Raw genomic sequence first — 18,642 nt, forward strand, 5'->3', positions numbered from 1 at the left:
GCTCAAGGCCTCGATTGTCACCACATTCCTGCTGCCACGCCAATGCCTCACACTGCGGGCCTGGTTGGGAGCCTGCAAGGATGTCTCACAGTGGTGGCCTGGCAGCTCTGCACAGCCCAATGCATGGGAACACACTGTAGGAATGCCCTGCGTGTCTCTCCTGAAGGAAACGGGCCAGCTTTGGGAGAGGAACCTTCCCCTCCTGTGGGGACAGAGGCACAAGGACAAGGGATGGCCTCTCTCTCACAAGTGAAACCCAGGTACGAGGAGGGGGCTGCCCGAGGAAAACCCCAGACGGCCTCACGGCCTCGGCGCTGTTGGGCCCAATAGCTGGGGTCTGCAGTCCCCGGCTGTCCAATCAGAGCCGGCGTCGTGCTGTCACCGTTATCCCTCTCCACCAATCAAAATAGGCAGAGGGCGGGACTGAAAAGGAAGTAGCATTCAACCGGAAGTGTACTCTAGACACAGCTTCCTTTCCTCTTCCACAGTTGATCCCGCCTCCTGCCCTTTCCGCACTCTGATAGGCTGTTCTCGCTATCTGTCAGGCTACCCGAAGGCTGATTGGGCGAGCCCTCTGGCTACGCACATCGCCCACATCCGGGTCTTGCAGGCGCGGTGGCGGTGGGTTGCGCCGCCATTGTTGTTGGGGAGTGCGGGACGTCGGAGCGGCCGGTGTGTGCGGGTGGGGCGGGCCTCAGGGACGTGGGAGGGTCCGGTGGGAGCCGCGATCCCGCTTTGATCCCGTTCTCCCTTCTCCGCAGGTGCGTCGCCATGGCCGCCGTCTTCCCGTACCGCGGCGGCTGCGCGCCGGTGCCGACCCCGATGGCACCGCTGCCCGACTACATGTCTGAGGAGAAGCTGCAGGAGAAAGGTGCGTGAGGCCTTTCCCCATCCCGCCTCTCTGAACGGGGCGCGCCTGACCCCATCCCGTTGCTTTTCTGTCCCCGCAGCCCGCAAGTGGCAGCAGCTGCAGGCCAAGCGCTATGCGGAAAAGAGGAAATTCGGCTTCGTGGACGCGCAGAAGGAGGACATGCCTCCCGAACACGTCCGGAAAATCATCCGCGACCACGGCGACATGACCAACAGGAAGTTCCGCCACGACAAGCGCGTCTATCTGGGGTACGGAGCTCCCCCTGAGGGGCAGCGCCTACAGCGCAGGGCTCCCGGGGGCAGCTGTGCTCAGACAGCAGCATCACAGCGCGAGGGTGTCAGCGGGGTGCAGGAGAGGATGAGCTGCTGAAGTCGATGCTTGGAGTTCTTAAGGGAAAGCATCGTTCTGAATAGCATGTAGCTTAAAAGAGGTTTTGGGGGGAGATTATGAACTAATCAGCTTTTTTTTTTTTATTTCATGATTAAAATGTTCTGTGAGCGTTTCTCTGTTGTTTGGGCCCAGAGAACTGTCTTGTGCAAAACACAGTCTGTTGCGTTTGTGTAGAGTTACCCATAAAAACTCATTCAGTATTTTTTAGTGTTATTATTCGTGAACGTTTTTAATCTATAACAATCTCTCTGAAGCCAACCAGTAGAAAAAACCTTTTGGTAGTGAAATCTGTGAAGCAGAAGGATAGTACAGAAAATTTGTGGGTTCATCACTGAAGGCCTTTATGAGCAAGTTAGCTGAGCAGTCTTTAGGAGTGGAAGGTATACAGGTAACTGAACTTGCTGCAGAGAGGTGACTGCTCTCTGGACATGCCTTCGAGCTGTGATCTTCCTTGATTTCTGGTTGTAGTGCTCTGAAGTACATGCCTCATGCTGTTCTGAAGCTCTTGGAGAACATGCCTATGCCCTGGGAGCAAATCAGAGATGTTCCAGTCCTGTATCACATCACAGGAGCCATCTCTTTTGTGAATGAGATTCCGTGGGTTATAGAGCCAGTGTACATTGCACAGTGGGGGTAAGTGCTTTTTCCTTAACTGGGGGGGTGCTGTGAGTGAATAACTGTGCTTCCACAATAAAAGCAGCATGTGATGGTCTCTGGTTTCTGCCAGGTCCATGTGGATTATGATGAGGAGAGAAAAAAGGGACAGACGTCACTTCAAGAGAATGAGATTTCCCCCATTTGATGATGAAGAACCTCCACTGGATTATGCTGATAACATCCTAGATGTGGAGCCCCTGGAAGCAATTCAGCTTGAACTGGATCCAGAGGAAGATGCTCCAGTACTGGACTGGTTCTATGACCACCAGCCACTGAAAGACAATAGAAAGTATGTGTCTGCCTGGTAGCACAATTCACTGTGAGGATTTAAGAAAACAAACAACAAAATCTTTATGCATGGTGCATATTATATGTTTGCAGAAATGCATTACTTTTGCTTGTATAATGTTGGTCTATGAGTGGTGTTGATGGGATGAAAAGACCTTCCCTCAAGGGTAGGAGGGGCAAACTGAGTGCTGTAAAGTCATCCCTCTGTCTTCAGTGTTGAGGGAAGACAATCAAGGCCTCTCTGTCCAGGCAGGTAAAAGTTTCTTGCCACGCCATAAAGATGAAAACCTGGATCATCTAGTTTATTTTTGAGTTTACATTTTAAATATAGAGTATGCTTGCACACTGGAGGCTCTTGAATCTTGTCAGACATTAGTTTGGATATGGAGATGGAGGGGAGCTGGGCAGATGTAGCCCATAGAAATCTTCAACAAGCCTGTAAATTTTACTTTCCTGTCTCGAGGGGGACAAGAGTTAGCTGTCCTTAATATTTTCTGCAAATAGCAGAAAGGTGAAGGACGAGTTGTCTTGTGACTGTATTTAACGAGTGCTTTGTTTCTCTGCAGGTATGTGAATGGTTCTACCTACCAGCGCTGGCAGTTCACTCTGCCCATGATGTCCACGCTGTATCGGCTGGCCAATCAGCTGCTCACTGACCTTGTGGATGACAACTATTTCTATTTGTTTGACCTGAAAGCATTTTTCACTTCCAAGGCGCTGAACATGGCTATTCCTGGAGGTCCCAAGTTTGAGCCTCTTGTTAGAGACATCAATCTGCAGTGAGTGTTAAATCTCGGAGTAAAGATAGGCAGTTATCTGGGAAAAGATCACGAGGGTCACTGATCCGTGGTCATGTACCTTTCATTGGGTTTGTTAATTCTGAGCATTTGCTCTTTTTAGCATTGTGATGTGCTTGTTGCTTTGGACAGTGGTTCTTACTGTGAAGAATAAGCAAAAGGAAAGGCACTGATGCTGCATCTTTGGTCAGGAATGTTTGTCTTTCTGTCTCCCCCAATTGCTTGTGTGACAATTTCTTTTTGCCTTATTTGAGGGATGAGGACTGGAATGAGTTTAACGACATCAACAAAATTATCATCAGGCAGCCAATCAGGACAGAGTACAAAATTGCTTTCCCATACCTGTACAATAACCTTCCCCACCACGTCCACCTGACCTGGTAAGTGCAGCAGTCTCAAGGGTGAGCAGAGGAGGGAGAAGCCACCAGCACACCCTCATACTTGTTATGTGTTGCAGGTATCATACTCCAAACGTTGTTTTCATTAAAACAGAAGATCCTGATCTCCCAGCATTTTACTTCGACCCGCTGATCAACCCCATTTCACACAGGCATTCTGTTAAGGTGAGACACTGTCCAGGAGAACCTATGATAAAACCTGTGTGGAGGCAGTGGGACTTTGGCATCTTTCTGTAGCCTCGTTTCTGATAACAGCGTGGATGCATGCCTCTTTAGGAGAAAGCACAAGTGCTTTCACAGAGAAAAACCTCACGCAGTTATCAGCTGTTTTCTGTCTTCTGTAATTGCTCAAAGCTGTGTCCTGTGGTCTCTAGGATAAAGTTCAGTGCCTAAACTGCGGTGTTGTTTTATGGTCTTCTGACAGGTAGCCAGAGGTAATTCTGTTGACACCTTCTAGAGTGTTTTTTGCTTCTCAGATAATCAGCACTGTTGCACTTATTCCCTGACAAGAAAGAAATGCTTTTTACTCGGTTAACTTAGAAAATTAAGCTGAAGCTTTGAATCATCCAGGAAACAAACGTTGTGTGGTTTGTGGTTTCAGAGTCAGGAGCCGCTGCCTGATGATGATGAAGAGTTTGAGTTACCAGAGTTTGTGGAACCTTTCTTGAAGGATACCCCGCTCTACACAGACAACACAGCCAATGGCATTGCCCTGCTGTGGGCCCCACGGCCATTCAATCTGAGGTCTGGGAGGACTCGGAGAGCTCTTGACATCCCGCTGGTCAAGAACTGGTGAGTTCTGCCTGTGGGGACCAGTGCATTTAGTGATTGTGACCTTAGTATTAGTGCTATGCTGCAGTGGGGGGAAAAAAGTGATCTTGTGAAGTTTGCCTGGTTTCTAGAGATGTTAGGAGAGTCTGTAGACTCGTTTTTGAAGGAATATAAGTTATCTGACAATTTAAAGTCTGTTTCACCCCTAGGTATCGTGAGCACTGCCCAGCTGGCCAGCCAGTGAAAGTACGAGTCTCCTATCAGAAGCTGCTGAAATACTACGTTTTAAATGCCCTCAAGCACAGACCCCCTAAGGCCCAGAAGAAGAGGTAAATGGGACCTATTCAGTGGGGAACTGCTGAGCTGTGTAAGGGATTCAGCTAATTAAAGACTGTTCTCTCTTCAGGTACCTATTCCGCTCCTTCAAGGCTACAAAGTTTTTCCAGTCAACAAAGCTGGACTGGGTGGAAGTAGGCCTGCAGGTGTGTCGCCAGGGCTACAATATGCTGAACTTGCTGATCCACAGAAAGAACCTGAACTACCTTCACTTGGATTACAACTTTAACCTGAAGCCAGTGAAGACCCTCACCACTAAGGTACAACCTGGGTGCTTAACAGTAAAGTTTACTTGAAGATTTAAGTGGTAGTTTAGCTAATGTAATACTGAGTGCAATGACTCAGTTGTCCTGTTGTTGTTCAGGCTAAATTGGAGCTGTTTGACTCTTAGGCAACATTGTTACAGAAATGCTGAATCTCTTTCTTTCCCAGGAAAGGAAAAAGTCCCGTTTTGGTAATGCTTTCCATCTGTGCCGAGAGGTTCTGCGGCTGACCAAATTGGTGGTGGACAGCCACGTCCAGTACAGGCTTGGAAATGTAGATGCATTTCAGGTAGGCCTGATTCTTTCTTCTTTTCTTTTAAAGGTGGGAAGTTGTGAGAAGGAATGTCAGGATGGGGTTATACAGGATGCACAGAATGACTGATGGTTGCAGTGTTTTGGAGAAGAAGGCAGTGGAGAAAGCATGCAGTGTTGTGTGAAATGCTGTGCTGTTAGCTTAGCTTACATGAATTGGTTATCTCATGAGTGACTGGTAGGAGCTTTGGGCAGCCTGATGCACTCTACTCCTGGCTACACAATAAGCCTGGCTTCTTGAGGCAATGTGTGTAGCATTTATTGTTATCTCTGACTGTGTTCATTGTGTTCCAGTTGGCAGATGGCTTGCAGTACATCTTTGCCCATGTCGGTCAGCTGACAGGGATGTACAGATACAAGTACAAACTAATGAGGCAGATTCGTATGTGCAAGGACCTGAAACATCTCATCTACTACAGGTTTAACACAGTAAGTTCTGCTTTTCCAGTCAGGTGGTGACTCCAAGTAAACTGACCAACAAGAGGGGTGTTCTGGAGTGTCAGCAAATGAGTTGTTGTTACCATGTCTCTCTATGAGTTGTTGTTCAATGTCTCTCTTCTTCCAGGGGCCTGTGGGCAAAGGTCCAGGCTGTGGCTTCTGGGCTCCAGGCTGGAGAGTGTGGCTGTTTTTCATGAGGGGCATCACGCCACTGCTGGAACGCTGGCTGGGGAATCTGCTGGCCAGGCAGTTTGAAGGTCAGCACATTGTGTAAATCTTGGACACGAGGGGTGTCTGGTAAAGATTAATGCTGTTTGCTTGCCAGCTTAAACTCCAGATTTCTCTTCCAAGTGGTGGTCTGTGCCTGTATTCCACATCAGTCCCAATGGCTATTGTACTGTTTAGAGCTCTTACAACACCAGTGTGTCCACAGTAGTTTCTAAATGGAAATGGGATTCCCTGCTCCATAGCACTCTGGGGTCAATAGCCTCCTGATCATGTATTCCAACCTCTCCAATGGTGTAGCAGTTGAATTTCTTCTGGCATCCTGCACCTCTGGAGGACGCTCCTTTAATACAAAGAAGAGCAGCACTGCTCAGTAATGTCTGAACTGCTGAAGTATTTTGCTTTTTGCAGGCCGTCACTCAAAGGGTGTCGCAAAGACTGTCACAAAGCAGCGTGTGGAGTCTCACTTTGACCTGGAGCTGAGGGCAGCTGTTATGCATGACATTCTGGACATGATGCCAGAAGGGATCAAACAGAACAAAGCCAGAACCATCCTGCAGCATCTGAGTGAGGCTTGGCGGTGCTGGAAGGCCAATATCCCCTGGAAAGTAAGTCCCTCTTTTAGCCTTTCTTTCAATTGTAACATCTGTCTGGGTGAACTGCTCTGACAAAGGCTCCTGCTCCTTCTGCCCTGATGTTACTTCTCCCTTCCCAGGTTCCCGGGCTGCCAACTCCAATTGAGAACATGATCCTGAGGTATGTGAAGGCAAAAGCTGACTGGTGGACAAACACAGCTCACTACAACAGAGAGCGTATCCGTCGGGGTGCCACTGTGGACAAGACTGTCTGTAAGAAGAATCTGGGCCGGCTGACCAGACTCTACTTAAAAGCTGAGCAGGAGCGGCAGCATAATTACCTGAAGGTACTTCTGTGTTGCCTGAGGTTGCCCAAGTTGGTGCTGTTTCCACAGGCAAACTTTCACTGACTAATCATGGTGTTGTGGTTGTGCAGGATGGGCCTTACATCACCGCAGAGGAGGCCGTTGCTGTGTACACAACCACAGTGCACTGGCTGGAAAGCAGGAGGTTCTCACCCATTCCATTCCCCCCGTTGTCCTACAAGCACGATACCAAGTTGCTCATATTGGCCCTGGAAAGGCTGAAGGAAGCTTACAGGTAAGCACTGGGAAGTGACCAGTTTCTCTAAAGGTCAGACATCTGCTCTGGGTAAGGCTTCTGAATCTATTTTTCATTATTCCATTATTCCTGGAATCGAGTGCACCGTAACATTTACCCAGAATGGGCAGGTTGAGCCCCTGGGTTGTGGTACTGCCAAGGCTGCCTTCATGGACTCTGCCAACTGGGGCTGACTGTGAATTGTGAGGAATTAGAGATCTTGTCTTGAGCAGCTTGGTTGAGCACTTATCTTTCATCAGTTCAACGCAGCAGGGATTTGTTTGTGCTTGAGTGCACAAACTGTTGTTCTTTCTCACTTTCAGTGTGAAATCTCGTCTGAATCAGTCACAGAGGGAGGAGCTGGGCTTGATTGAACAGGCTTATGACAATCCTCACGAAGCTCTGTCCAGAATCAAACGTCACCTTTTAACTCAGAGAGCCTTCAAGGAGGTAAGGATTGTGGTGAAAACCAGAGAATACAAAAAAACTTGCACTGTGTTCAGGTACAAAATGGCAGCAAGGCTATCAAGAGTGTTCTCTGTCAGGTATAGGCTTCAGATTTACCATCTCTTTTCTAGGTTGGCATTGAGTTCATGGATCTGTACAGCCACCTTGTTCCTGTTTACGATGTTGAGCCCTTGGAGAAAATCACAGATGCTTATCTGGATCAGTACTTGTGGTATGAAGCTGATAAAAGAAGACTCTTCCCTCCTTGGATCAAGCCTGCTGACACTGAACCTCCTCCGCTGTTAGTGTACAAGTGGTGCCAAGGTTAGTGAGGTTGTGTTCCATAGTAAAATGAGTTTGTTTTTTTTTATCAGGAGCTTGCTGTTGAAGAGTCCACTCTAAAGCTGAATTTTCATACTTGCAGCAGTAATACAATTTGTTGCTGCACTCCGAGGCTGTATTTTGTAGGTTAACACTGGAGAAAGAGAAGTTCTGTAACATTTGTGGTTGATTATATATATTTCTGTTCCAATTTCTGGGTAGACTGGAAGGAAAAAAGAGGCTGAAAAGCACTAGAGAAAATATGCTGACTTTATGCGTGGAAATCTGCTTCTGCACTCAAAACTTCACGTCACATAACAAGACGCATTCATTTGTCTCCTCAGGCATTAATAATCTGCAAGATGTTTGGGAAACAAGTGAAGGTGAATGCAATGTGATGCTGGAATCTCGATTTGAGAAGATGTATGAGAAGATTGACCTGACCTTACTCAACAGGCTGCTGCGTCTTATTGTTGATCACAACATTGCTGACTACATGACAGCAAAAAACAACGTGGTGATCAACTACAAGGTGATGATTACTGTCAGAAAAATGTGTGGGCTGTATAATTGAGTGGTTTGTGACCCACGGGTGGTGGTGGTGGTGCTGAAGGGGGAACTGGGATACAAGACTTGCTGGGGAAAGAGGTGATTAGGGAGTAAGAAAACCCTGTTGGGCCCTGCTGAAAAGCAGCTGCTCAGATAAATGCTTTTGGGGTTTGTGACAGTCAGGTTTCTCACACTTCTTCTTCCTCAGGACATGAATCACACAAACTCCTACGGGATTATTCGTGGATTGCAGTTTGCTTCCTTCATTGTCCAGTATTATGGGCTTGTGATGGACCTGCTGGTGCTGGGTCTGCACCGTGCCAGTGAAATGGCTGGACCTCCCCAGATGCCCAATGACTTCCTCAGCTTCCAAGACATTGCAACTGAGGTGGCCCATCCCATTCGCCTTTTCTGCAGATACATCGACCGCATTCACATCTTCTTCAGGTGAGAGCTCTGTGGGTCCTCATCTGTGTGGGCAGTCTGTCTGAGGAAGATGTTTGTGTCACCACAGATCCTTTTCTGTTCAGGTTTACAGCAGATGAGGCAAGGGACTTGATTCAACGGTACCTGACAGAGCATCCGGATCCCAACAACGAGAACATTGTAGGCTACAACAATAAGAAGTGCTGGCCTCGGGATGCTCGGATGCGCCTCATGAAGCACGATGTCAACCTGTGAGTGATGAGCCTGGAAACACAAGGAGCAGAGTGGTGGGAAAATCAGTTGTGATAAATAAGTATTCGAGGTTGACAGGCGGGTAATCAGGAAAGGAAGAAGAGATGAGGAGGTTTGTGTCATAGTTTTGACAGAGAGCGATCGGTGTGAGAGACCGTAGTGCTGAGAAAGCAGTGAGAACTTGTCTAGTTTGTATTTCACCTTACTTCCAGGGCCTGGCCTCACTGTGCATGCCTTCTGTTTCAGTGGCCGTGCTGTGTTCTGGGATATCAAGAACCGCCTGCCTCGATCCGTCACCACGGTGCAGTGGGAGAACAGCTTCGTGTCTGTTTACAGCAAGGATAACCCCAACTTGCTGTTCAACATGTGTGGTTTTGAGTGTCGCATTTTGCCCAAGTGTCGCACCAGCTATGAGGAGTTCACCCACAAGGATGGTGTCTGGAACCTGCAGAATGAGGTAGGGGGAGAGTTTGGCAGGCTGGGAAAGCAGTCCCTGCTTTGTCTGTACCCAGCATCAAAGCAAGGCTCGTACCTGTCTGGAGGAGCACTTGGCAGCGTGTGTTTGGCAGCTGTGTAGCTGAGCACGTTGACAGGTAGAACTAAAATGAATTCGGGAGCTTTCTTTCCTGCAAGGGATGGGAAATCCTTGGGGAGTGATAAGGGAGGACCCAAAACTGCTTAGACTCTTCCCCTCCTGTGCTTTGTAAGTGACCCATAGCCCTGTGCCCTTGCAGGTCACCAAGGAGCGCACAGCTCAGTGCTTCCTGCGCGTTGATGATGAGTCTATGCAGAGATTTCACAACAGAGTGAGGCAGATCCTCATGGCATCTGGCTCTACAACTTTCACCAAGGTAAGGGGGAAGCGAGCTGTGTGACAGAACTTCTTGCAGATGCCTGGAGAACGATCAGTTCTCAAGCTGATCCCTTGCCTTCCATTTTTAGATTGTCAATAAGTGGAATACAGCTCTGATTGGCCTGATGACATATTTCCGGGAAGCTGTTGTAAATACTCAGGAGCTGCTTGACTTGCTGGTGAAGTGTGAGAATAAAATCCAGACTCGAATCAAAATTGGTCTGAATTCCAAAATGCCTAGCCGTTTTCCACCTGTGGTGTTCTACACCCCTAAAGAGCTGGGAGGTCTGGGCATGCTCTCTATGGGACATGTTCTCATCCCACAGTCTGACCTGAGGTGAGTAATACTGCCCTATCTGAAATGCCCACGTGATTTAAGAGTTCTGTTAGGTATTTTTTCCCATCAAAATATTTGGGAATGTTAAACCACAACCTGTTACAGAGACAGGTCTTTGCTGTAGGTCATACCAATGTGACTGGTGATGTCCCATTGCTCCTAACTCACTCTTCTGCCTCTGTGCTCCAGGTGGTCCAAGCAGACCGATGTTGGCATTACTCATTTTCGCTCAGGGATGAGTCACGAGGAGGACCAGCTCATCCCAAATTTGTATCGTTACATCCAGCCGTGGGAGAGCGAGTTCATTGACTCACAGAGAGTGTGGGCAGAATATGCTCTCAAGAGACAGGAGGCCATAGCCCAGAACAGGTATATTTCTGTGTTCAATTAGATCTGTGTGTGCCTGGGGGGGTGAGCAGACAGTGGTGAGAAGCCTTGCGTTGCTTGAGTTCTGCAGACCTTGCTGGACCTCTGATATGTGGTACAAACTGCTTGCAAAGCACGCTCTTACCTCTGGGGAGGGCATGGACTCTGCAAGCAGTACAGCCTTGGCACAACTGAAGGCAAATGATAGGCCAGGTGGTGCCAGGAGAAGCTGATGTCAGGCCCATTCCCTTAGTTCTGCTCTCTTACAAGGACAGGCTTTTCCTTTTGGCTGTTTGACATCAGCCTGTTCATAGTGATGGCTGTGGGTGCTTTTCTGAGCTTCTGAGTGTCAGTCATTTTAGAACCTCTCCTGCTAGAGCCTTGAAGTCTGTATTCTTTCTGTGATCTCATTGCCTGAAATATGAATGCACTGCCATAAAATTGAGAGGTAACAGAGTGTGGGGGTGGTTTTTTTTCTTCAGGCGGCTGACACTGGAAGATCTGGAGGACTCTTGGGACAGAGGAATTCCTCGTATTAATACCCTTTTCCAGAAGGACCGGCATACCCTAGCTTATGATAAAGGATGGAGAGTCAGGACTGACTTCAAGCAATACCAGGTACTGACAGGGAATTTCTCAGTGTGAATTTCAGGCATCATCTTAGATACTGCCCAGTGTGAATTGCCTGCTGGGTACTAGCCAAACCTGTAGATGAGCTGTATCTTCCACAGTGGGTATATGAGGCTTTTTACTTGTTAGCTGACATCGCTTTGTTCCTGAAATGAATGCAGGGTGGCTAAATGATGTGAATGCAGAGCTGCTCATTGGTGGGCTGTTGTTTACAGGTCCTGAAACAGAACCCGTTCTGGTGGACACATCAACGCCACGATGGGAAGCTGTGGAACCTGAACAACTACCGCACTGATATGATCCAGGCACTGGGCGGAGTGGAGGGGATCCTGGAGCACACTCTGTTCAAGGGCACTTACTTCCCCACATGGGAGGGTCTCTTCTGGTAAGAGCAACCTTGATCTGGCCTTGTGGAGCTTAGTGGTGCACCAGGAGGAGTTCTAGGCTCAAGCTACACTTACTCTGCTGAGCTGTTCTGTTTTCCAGGAGCACACCATATAGTGCCATGCCAGGTACCCTCAAACTGAACTATAACTAGATTCATGCATGTGATTCCATGGAAGTTCTTTGCAGTCCTTGCTCCTTATATGCTTGTGCCTCCCTTCTGTTTTATTGGTGCATGAAAATCAGCTGTGATTAGGAGCATCTGACACAGTTGATTGTCTCTTCTAGGGAGAAGGCCAGTGGATTTGAGGAGTCCATGAAGTGGAAGAAGTTGACAAATGCCCAGAGGTCGGGTTTGAATCAGATTCCAAACAGAAGATTTACTCTGTGGTGGTCTCCTACCATTAACAGAGCCAATGTGAGTATCTGGAATTAGCCTTTAGGAACTTGTGCTGAGTTGAGAGCAGTTAAACTGGTTCTTTGGGTGAACTGTAGATCTAAGCCTTCTGAACAGCAGCAGTTCTGTTTTCTAAACTTCACCAATTGTGCTGTTATGTGTTCTCACACCTGTTTTCCATTTGCAGGTCTATGTTGGCTTTCAGGTGCAGCTGGATTTGACAGGTATATTCATGCATGGCAAGATCCCCACGCTGAAGATTTCTCTCATTCAGATTTTCCGAGCTCACTTGTGGCAGAAGATCCACGAGAGCATTGTGATGGATTTGTGTCAGGTGAGCAGTGTGTTCACTAGGTTTGTTCAGTGCACGCTCACTCCTTGTGTACTGACAGCCTCCTGCTCATGACCATAGCAAAGCAGCTCCTCTAGTAATTTGACAGAGAAGGGGAGGAAAGTGGATTTTCCTGGGTGCCTGCTTATGTCTGCATTGTGGATAGGCTCTGTTAGTTAAACTGTTTGAACACAGCTCACCTTTGACTGCCTTTTCCCCAGGTGTTTGATCAGGAGCTGGATGCTCTAGAGATTGAGACAGTGCAGAAGGAGACAATCCATCCCAGAAAATCATACAAGATGAATTCCTCATGTGCAGATATCCTCCTCTTTGCTTCCTACAAGTGGAATGTGTCACGTCCATCATTGCTTGCGGATTCTAAGTGAGTGTTTCCCTTTTATCTCTGCAGAGAAGAGCTGCTGAGCTTGTCCCTGAGCAAAAGGCCTTATATCTGGGGAGCCCAGGGCTGATACACTTCTCTGGGTACCCAGGAGGATATAGTCATGCCTGGAAAGTGCAGGGCTAGTATGGGTAGACGTTCTCTTTCCAATAGGGTATGTGTATTGTACCTGGCTTCAGTGATCGGGCTCTCTGCCAAAGAGATGTGCAGCAACTGCAGGAGAGTTCTATGCAAGATCTAATTACTCTGGCTTGCTTTCTTCTTAAGAGATGTGATGGACAGCACCACCACTCAGAAGTACTGGATAGATATCCAGCTGCGCTGGGGAGATTATGATTCCCATGATATTGAGCGCTATGCAAGAGCCAAGTTCCTGGACTACACTACAGACAACATGAGTATCTATCCATCCCCCACTGGCGTGCTCATTGCCATTGATCTGGCCTATAATTTACACAGGTAAGAACTGCACTGTCTGTATTTTAGCTGTAATTGATAGTTTATGGATGTCTCGTAGTGCATCTTCAAACTGGGCTGTGTTCCAGGCTGGAGTTGCTGTAATAATGGTTCAGCTCACTAATCTGTTTTATTAAGAGATCTCTGTCAGATGGGGTGCAGGGACAGGCCTTGTTTAAAGGCCATCTGTAAGAGGAGACAGCTGTCCTTCATGAAAGAGCAAGGCAGAGGTGTCCCATCAGGCAGACCTCTCTAGTGTGACAGTTGCAGAAGATGCAGTTCTTGTGGGGCTGCTGCACGTGCATGCTGTGGTTTCCCACTGAGTGGAAGAGCAGGGAAAAGCTGTAGCTGAACAGCTCCAAGAATGTCACATAAGAAATCATCCACTAATAGACAGCAGGCAGAAAGGTGCCTCTCCACTGCACTTGAAGACTTGTGCTGTTGTCCTTTCATCTTAGACCTGATGGCAATGATTGTTTGTCTCTGTTTTCCTCTTCAGCGCATATGGGAACTGGTTCCCTGGCAGTAAACCTCTGATCCAGCAGGCTATGGCTAAAATTATGAAAGCAAATCCTGCCCTGTATGTGCTGAGAGAACGAATCCGCAAAGGCTTGCAGCTGTACTCATCTGAGCCCACAGAACCCTACCTTTCCTCTCAGAACTATGGGGAGCTCTTCTCCAACCAGATCATCTGGTTTGTGGACGACACCAATGTGTACAGAGTGACCATTCACAAGGTAAGGCCAGAGCTGCATCTTAAGGGGGAAGGATAGGGGCTGTAAATGTCCTTTGCTCAGGATGGTTGAGGAGGTGTGCCTGAGGGAAAACCAGGAATTAACGTGCACCCAAATCTTCTGCAGTGTGCACAGAGCAGTCCTTGCATTTCCAGCATAGTTTAACAAGTCAGCTGTTGTGTAAATGCTTGGATAGGCTGCATTCATCTCACTGCACTTTCCACTTCATATTTTCTCAGACTTTTGAAGGGAATTTGACCACAAAACCTATCAATGGAGCCATTTTCATCTTCAACCCTAGGACCGGACAGCTCTTCCTGAAGATCATCCACACATCTGTGTGGGCAGGACAGAAGCGTCTCGGGCAGGTGGGACCTGGCTGCTTTTTGTGCTTTTGGCAGTGAGGCAGGGACGTGCACTGATGTTTTGGAGTACTCAGTTGAGCAGAAAGCATTGCTGAAGGTCTTTCTTCCTGCCTTGAAACAAGTTTGGAGCCCCTGCTGCTAGTGCATAACCTGTGCTCTGGCAACCAGTAGCATGAGGTAAAGTGTAAGAATGCAGACACTGATGTTGTGATGTTTTTGAGCTGTAAAGAGCCTGTGTCAAGCAGCACTTGAGAAATGGTGCTGTGCTCACTGGTACAGCAAATCACATTGCTCTTGGCCGAACATCCTGTGCAGTGCAAGGACTGAGGTGCTGAAGCCAGGGAGGTGGTGTAATCAGCTGTTTTTGCAAGCCAGTCAGGAGTAACTGAACTCTAGGAATGGGAACTGCCCTCTGTGTTCACTGAGAGGGAAATGTTAGGCCTTATCACCGGTCTGAAACAAGCCATAAATTTATGTTGTATTTTTAGAATTTGGTTTGGGTGTCTCTGATTCCAAGAGGTGTGAAGACTTTGCTGTTAGCTGAGAGATATTTTTCTAACCCAACTGTCTCTTTGTAGCTGGCCAAGTGGAAGACTGCTGAAGAGGTGGCTGCCTTGATCCGCTCGCTTCCTGTGGAGGAGCAGCCTAAGCAGATCATAGTGACTCGAAAGGGCATGCTGGACCCACTTGAGGTAACAAAGCACGCAGTGCAATGCAGGGACATTATAAAATCTTTGTGAGGTTGCAGAACAGTTCTGTGTTCCTGGGAAGGGCTTAATCTGGACTGATGCTCTGCACTAGTTGTGAATTAGTTCCTCTTCTCAACAAACTCCAGGTGCACCTGCTGGATTTCCCCAATATTGTGATCAAAGGCTCCGAGTTGCAGCTGCCTTTCCAGGCCTGCCTGAAAGTGGAGAAGTTTGGTGATCTCATCCTGAAGGCTACTGAACCTCAGATGGTTCTCTTCAATCTCTACGATGACTGGCTGAAAACCATCTCTTCCTACACGGTGAGGATGTCATGCGAAATCTGCACTTTGCTTTCCCACAGGCACAAAATAAGAGCCAAGGTTTCAGAAGTCCTCCCATGTTTGCTCCAGAGACCTTGCTCTTGGTTTGCCTGAATTCTTCACGTTGATTTACTGACAATTCTCACGTGCTCTTATTGCACCCAAGCAGAAGAGTGGTGTGATGGAAGAAAACCAAATACACTGCTCTCTTTCTGACAAGCTGCATCTTTCTGTTTTGTTTTGTTTTCTCTCCAAGGCATTCTCACGTCTGATTCTCATTCTCCGAGCACTGCATGTGAATAATGACAGAGCCAAAGTTATTCTGAAACCAGACAAGACAACCATAACAGAGCCTCACCACATCTGGCCAACCCTGACAGATGAGGAGTGGATCAAGGTGGAGGTGCAGCTGAAAGATCTGATCCTTGCTGACTATGGCAAGAAGAACAAGTAAGCTACTGTCCTGCTGCAGAATCCCATCAGCCTTTCCTTATCTTTGTATCATGTGATTTTTTTTTTTTGCCCTTCCGCTTGTCCTAAAAAGTCTCTGTTTCATTTTTCTGTAGTGCCTTCAGAGCTTTTGTATTTGTGAGATGGATCTGATGTGTGCTGACACGATGGGTTTTCTCTTTCAGTGTGAACGTTGCATCCCTAACACAATCAGAGATCCGAGACATCATCCTGGGCATGGAGATCTCTGCCCCCTCTCAGCAGAGACAGCAGATTGCAGAAATTGAGAAGCAAACCAAGGAGCAGTCGCAGCTGACAGCCACACAGACCCGCACTGTTAACAAACATGGGGATGAAATCATCACCTCCACAACCAGCAACTACGAAACCCAGACTTTCTCCTCCAAGACTGAGTGGCGAGTCAGGTAGGAGGGAGGACAGAGCTGTTGCACAGTTGGAAAAGGTGAGATCTGTGGGCCCTGTTACAATCATCTCCTTTTCTTCACAGAGCGATTTCCGCTGCCAATCTCCACCTGAGAACAAACCACATTTATGTTTCATCAGATGACATAAAGGAAACAGGCTATACGTACATTCTTCCCAAGAATGTGTTGAAGAAATTCATCTGCATCTCAGATCTGCGAGCCCAGGTGAGTGTGCATCAAGGCTGTTAGGGTGTCTGTGCAGCTTGTGCATGCACCAGTCCTGGGCAGGCAGCTCCCAGGGCCTTGTGGTGAAAGGCTGGAAGCTTGCTGCTGTTTCTGGGCTGGAGGTAGACATCCATTCTGTGGCTGAGTGCATCCCAGATTGAAAAGGCTTCTTTAGGCCAGATTCAGGTGGCCTAAAGAGCTTTCAGTCCAGAACATAACATAGCTATGATGTGACCTTACTCTAGTGAGGAGCTGCTGGGCAAGAGAAATTTGCTTTAGGATCTAAGGTCTTGCCTACCAACTCTCACACTGTTATAGGAGGTCTCTTCTAGGCTTGTAAAGTGGGTGTTTGTTTGTATTCCTAGATTGCAGGTTACCTTTATGGAGTGAGTCCTCCTGATAATCCCCAAGTGAAGGAGATCCGGTGCATTGTGATGGTACCCCAGTGGGGAACACACCAGACTGTGCATCTCCCAGGGCAGCTGCCTCAGCACGAGTACCTCAAGGTGAGTTGAGCTGCTGCTCCCGGGGAGGGTGGAAGGTCATCACTTCCATAGCAGATCCATGTGACAGGGGATCTTGCTGCCACTCAGCTCCAGTGTGTTTGCCTCAGTAACTCGCCTCTGAAGTCTGCCTGATCTGGGATCAGGTGAAAGGGTGAAGCCTTTAGTCCCTGTGTACTTTGTACTGTGCTTAAGCACTCATAAACCTTTCTCGTGGCTTTCAGTTTCTTCTTGTTGAGTAAATGATTTTCACTTTCCATTCTGTAGGAAATGGAACCTCTGGGGTGGATTCATACCCAACCCAATGAGTCCCCGCAGCTGTCGCCGCAGGATGTCACCACCCATGCCAAAGTCATGGCTGACAACCCCTCCTGGGATGGAGAGAAAACTATCATCATCACCTGCAGGTGAGAGGCAGCAGGGCTTCTGTGCTGGGTTCCCTTCTTGGGAACACACTAAGGTCTCAATCTAAAAACGTGGCAGAAAGGGTCTGTTTACTCGTTTCTTGTTTTCCTCCGTCTCAAATTAACGTGACCCCCACCATCTCTCTGCCCTCCTTCAGTTTTACACCAGGTTCCTGCACACTGACAGCCTACAAACTGACCCCAAGTGGCTACGAGTGGGGCAGGCAGAACACAGACAAAGGGAACAACCCCAAGGGCTACCTGCCATCCCATTATGAGAGGGTGCAGATGCTGCTGTCAGATCGATTCCTCGGCTTCTTCATGGTTCCAGCACAGGGATCCTGGAACTACAACTTCATGGGTGAGCTGACTGCCCAGGGAAGGGGCAGGAAGGGAGGCAGCCTGAATAGCTTGGGGGAGGAGAAGGAAATAGCTCTTTGAGGGGAGCATTCCTTATGTGCCTGAAGCTTGACCTTCTCTAAGTAACTGGCAGGGTTATATTAGCATTGTAGTCTGACCTTCCCTTGGTGGCCATACAGGGATGTCAGTTCTTAATGATTTGAGACAGCAAGAGAGTAAAACTCAGACCTGAGATCATCTTCTGTTGCTGGATTGTAGTGTCTGGTAAATTGCCACTGAATAATTAATGTCTGTCAGGAAGAAGAGATGATAATGGAAAATGCAAAAGAAAAGCTGTGCCCAGCAGGGGAGGGTAGTGGGGGTCCTGGAATGAGTACACCAGCGTGGTGAACCACAGACAGCTGCAGAGGGGATCAGGAAATGAAGAGCTGGGCAGACAAAATGCTCGACTTCCTCTACCAGAACGGATCATGGGGTCACTGCTTCTGAATCTCTGAGGGGAGGAGCCATGGAATGCAGTGTGTGATGATTCTGTGGGTTTGAAACTTCCTGCTTAAGCTGTTCTGCTTTAAAATTCTCTCACGAGTGTAGAGGGCTCCATTAAGCTCCTGATGGGCGGCGAGGACAGGAGGAGCTTCCAGGTGGATGAAGAATCATAGAACATCCCGAGTTGGAAGGGAGCTGGGGTGCTGGCTCACATGTGAACTCTTTTCCAGGTGTTCGCCACGACCCCAACATGAAGTACGAGCTGCAGCTCGCCAACCCCAAGGAGTTTTACCACGAGGTCCATCGTCCTTCTCACTTCCTCAACTTCGCCCTGCTGCAGGAGGGGGAGGTTTACTCCGCCGACAGGGAGGACCTCTACGCCTGATCCTGCCACCCCGACAACTCTTAGTACTGTTGATATTCAACATCCTCTCCTGCTTTTCGTGCCCCCCTTCGCGTGCTCACGGCTCCGTTGCCCCCCATCTGTCCCAGCCGCGACGTCCCGTTGGTTGTATCGTCTTAGAGTGGCTTAATAAATTTTTTACAAAGCTGAACGCTGCTGCCTATGGAGGTCGGTGGGACGGCGCCCGCCTCGTCGGGGCGGCTCCGGA

At 48.3% G+C, this 18,642-nt stretch overlaps 1 protein-coding gene across 1 annotated transcript; it reads left to right on the plus strand.

Moving 5' to 3' along the window:
• Window positions 1-573: 573 nt before the first annotated feature.
• Window positions 574-18,585, plus strand: PRPF8 (pre-mRNA processing factor 8). The gene is made up of 43 exons (XM_048966719.1): window positions 574-672; window positions 762-871; window positions 951-1,119; window positions 1,730-1,894; window positions 1,989-2,207; window positions 2,773-2,985; window positions 3,258-3,383; window positions 3,461-3,566; window positions 4,003-4,193; window positions 4,382-4,501; window positions 4,579-4,768; window positions 4,941-5,060; window positions 5,378-5,512; window positions 5,649-5,778; window positions 6,158-6,354; window positions 6,462-6,668; window positions 6,758-6,921; window positions 7,245-7,371; window positions 7,500-7,692; window positions 8,034-8,221; window positions 8,447-8,685; window positions 8,769-8,915; window positions 9,163-9,373; window positions 9,651-9,767; window positions 9,859-10,106; window positions 10,296-10,475; window positions 10,955-11,090; window positions 11,318-11,487; window positions 11,775-11,904; window positions 12,071-12,217; window positions 12,436-12,596; window positions 12,882-13,073; window positions 13,570-13,807; window positions 14,044-14,172; window positions 14,748-14,861; window positions 15,005-15,178; window positions 15,435-15,628; window positions 15,814-16,053; window positions 16,137-16,278; window positions 16,644-16,784; window positions 17,049-17,188; window positions 17,344-17,546; window positions 18,262-18,585. The coding sequence occupies exons 2-43, from the start codon at window positions 772-774 to the stop codon at window positions 18,414-18,416; spliced, it is 7,008 nt and encodes a 2,335-aa protein (XP_048822676.1). The 5' UTR covers window positions 574-672; window positions 762-771; the 3' UTR covers window positions 18,417-18,585.
• Window positions 18,586-18,642: the final 57 nt, after the last annotated feature.

The sequence above is a fragment of the Lagopus muta genome, chromosome 20, assembly GCF_023343835.1.
Source record: "Lagopus muta isolate bLagMut1 chromosome 20, bLagMut1 primary, whole genome shotgun sequence".
In the NCBI taxonomy this organism is placed as follows: domain Eukaryota; kingdom Metazoa; phylum Chordata; class Aves; order Galliformes; family Phasianidae; genus Lagopus; species Lagopus muta.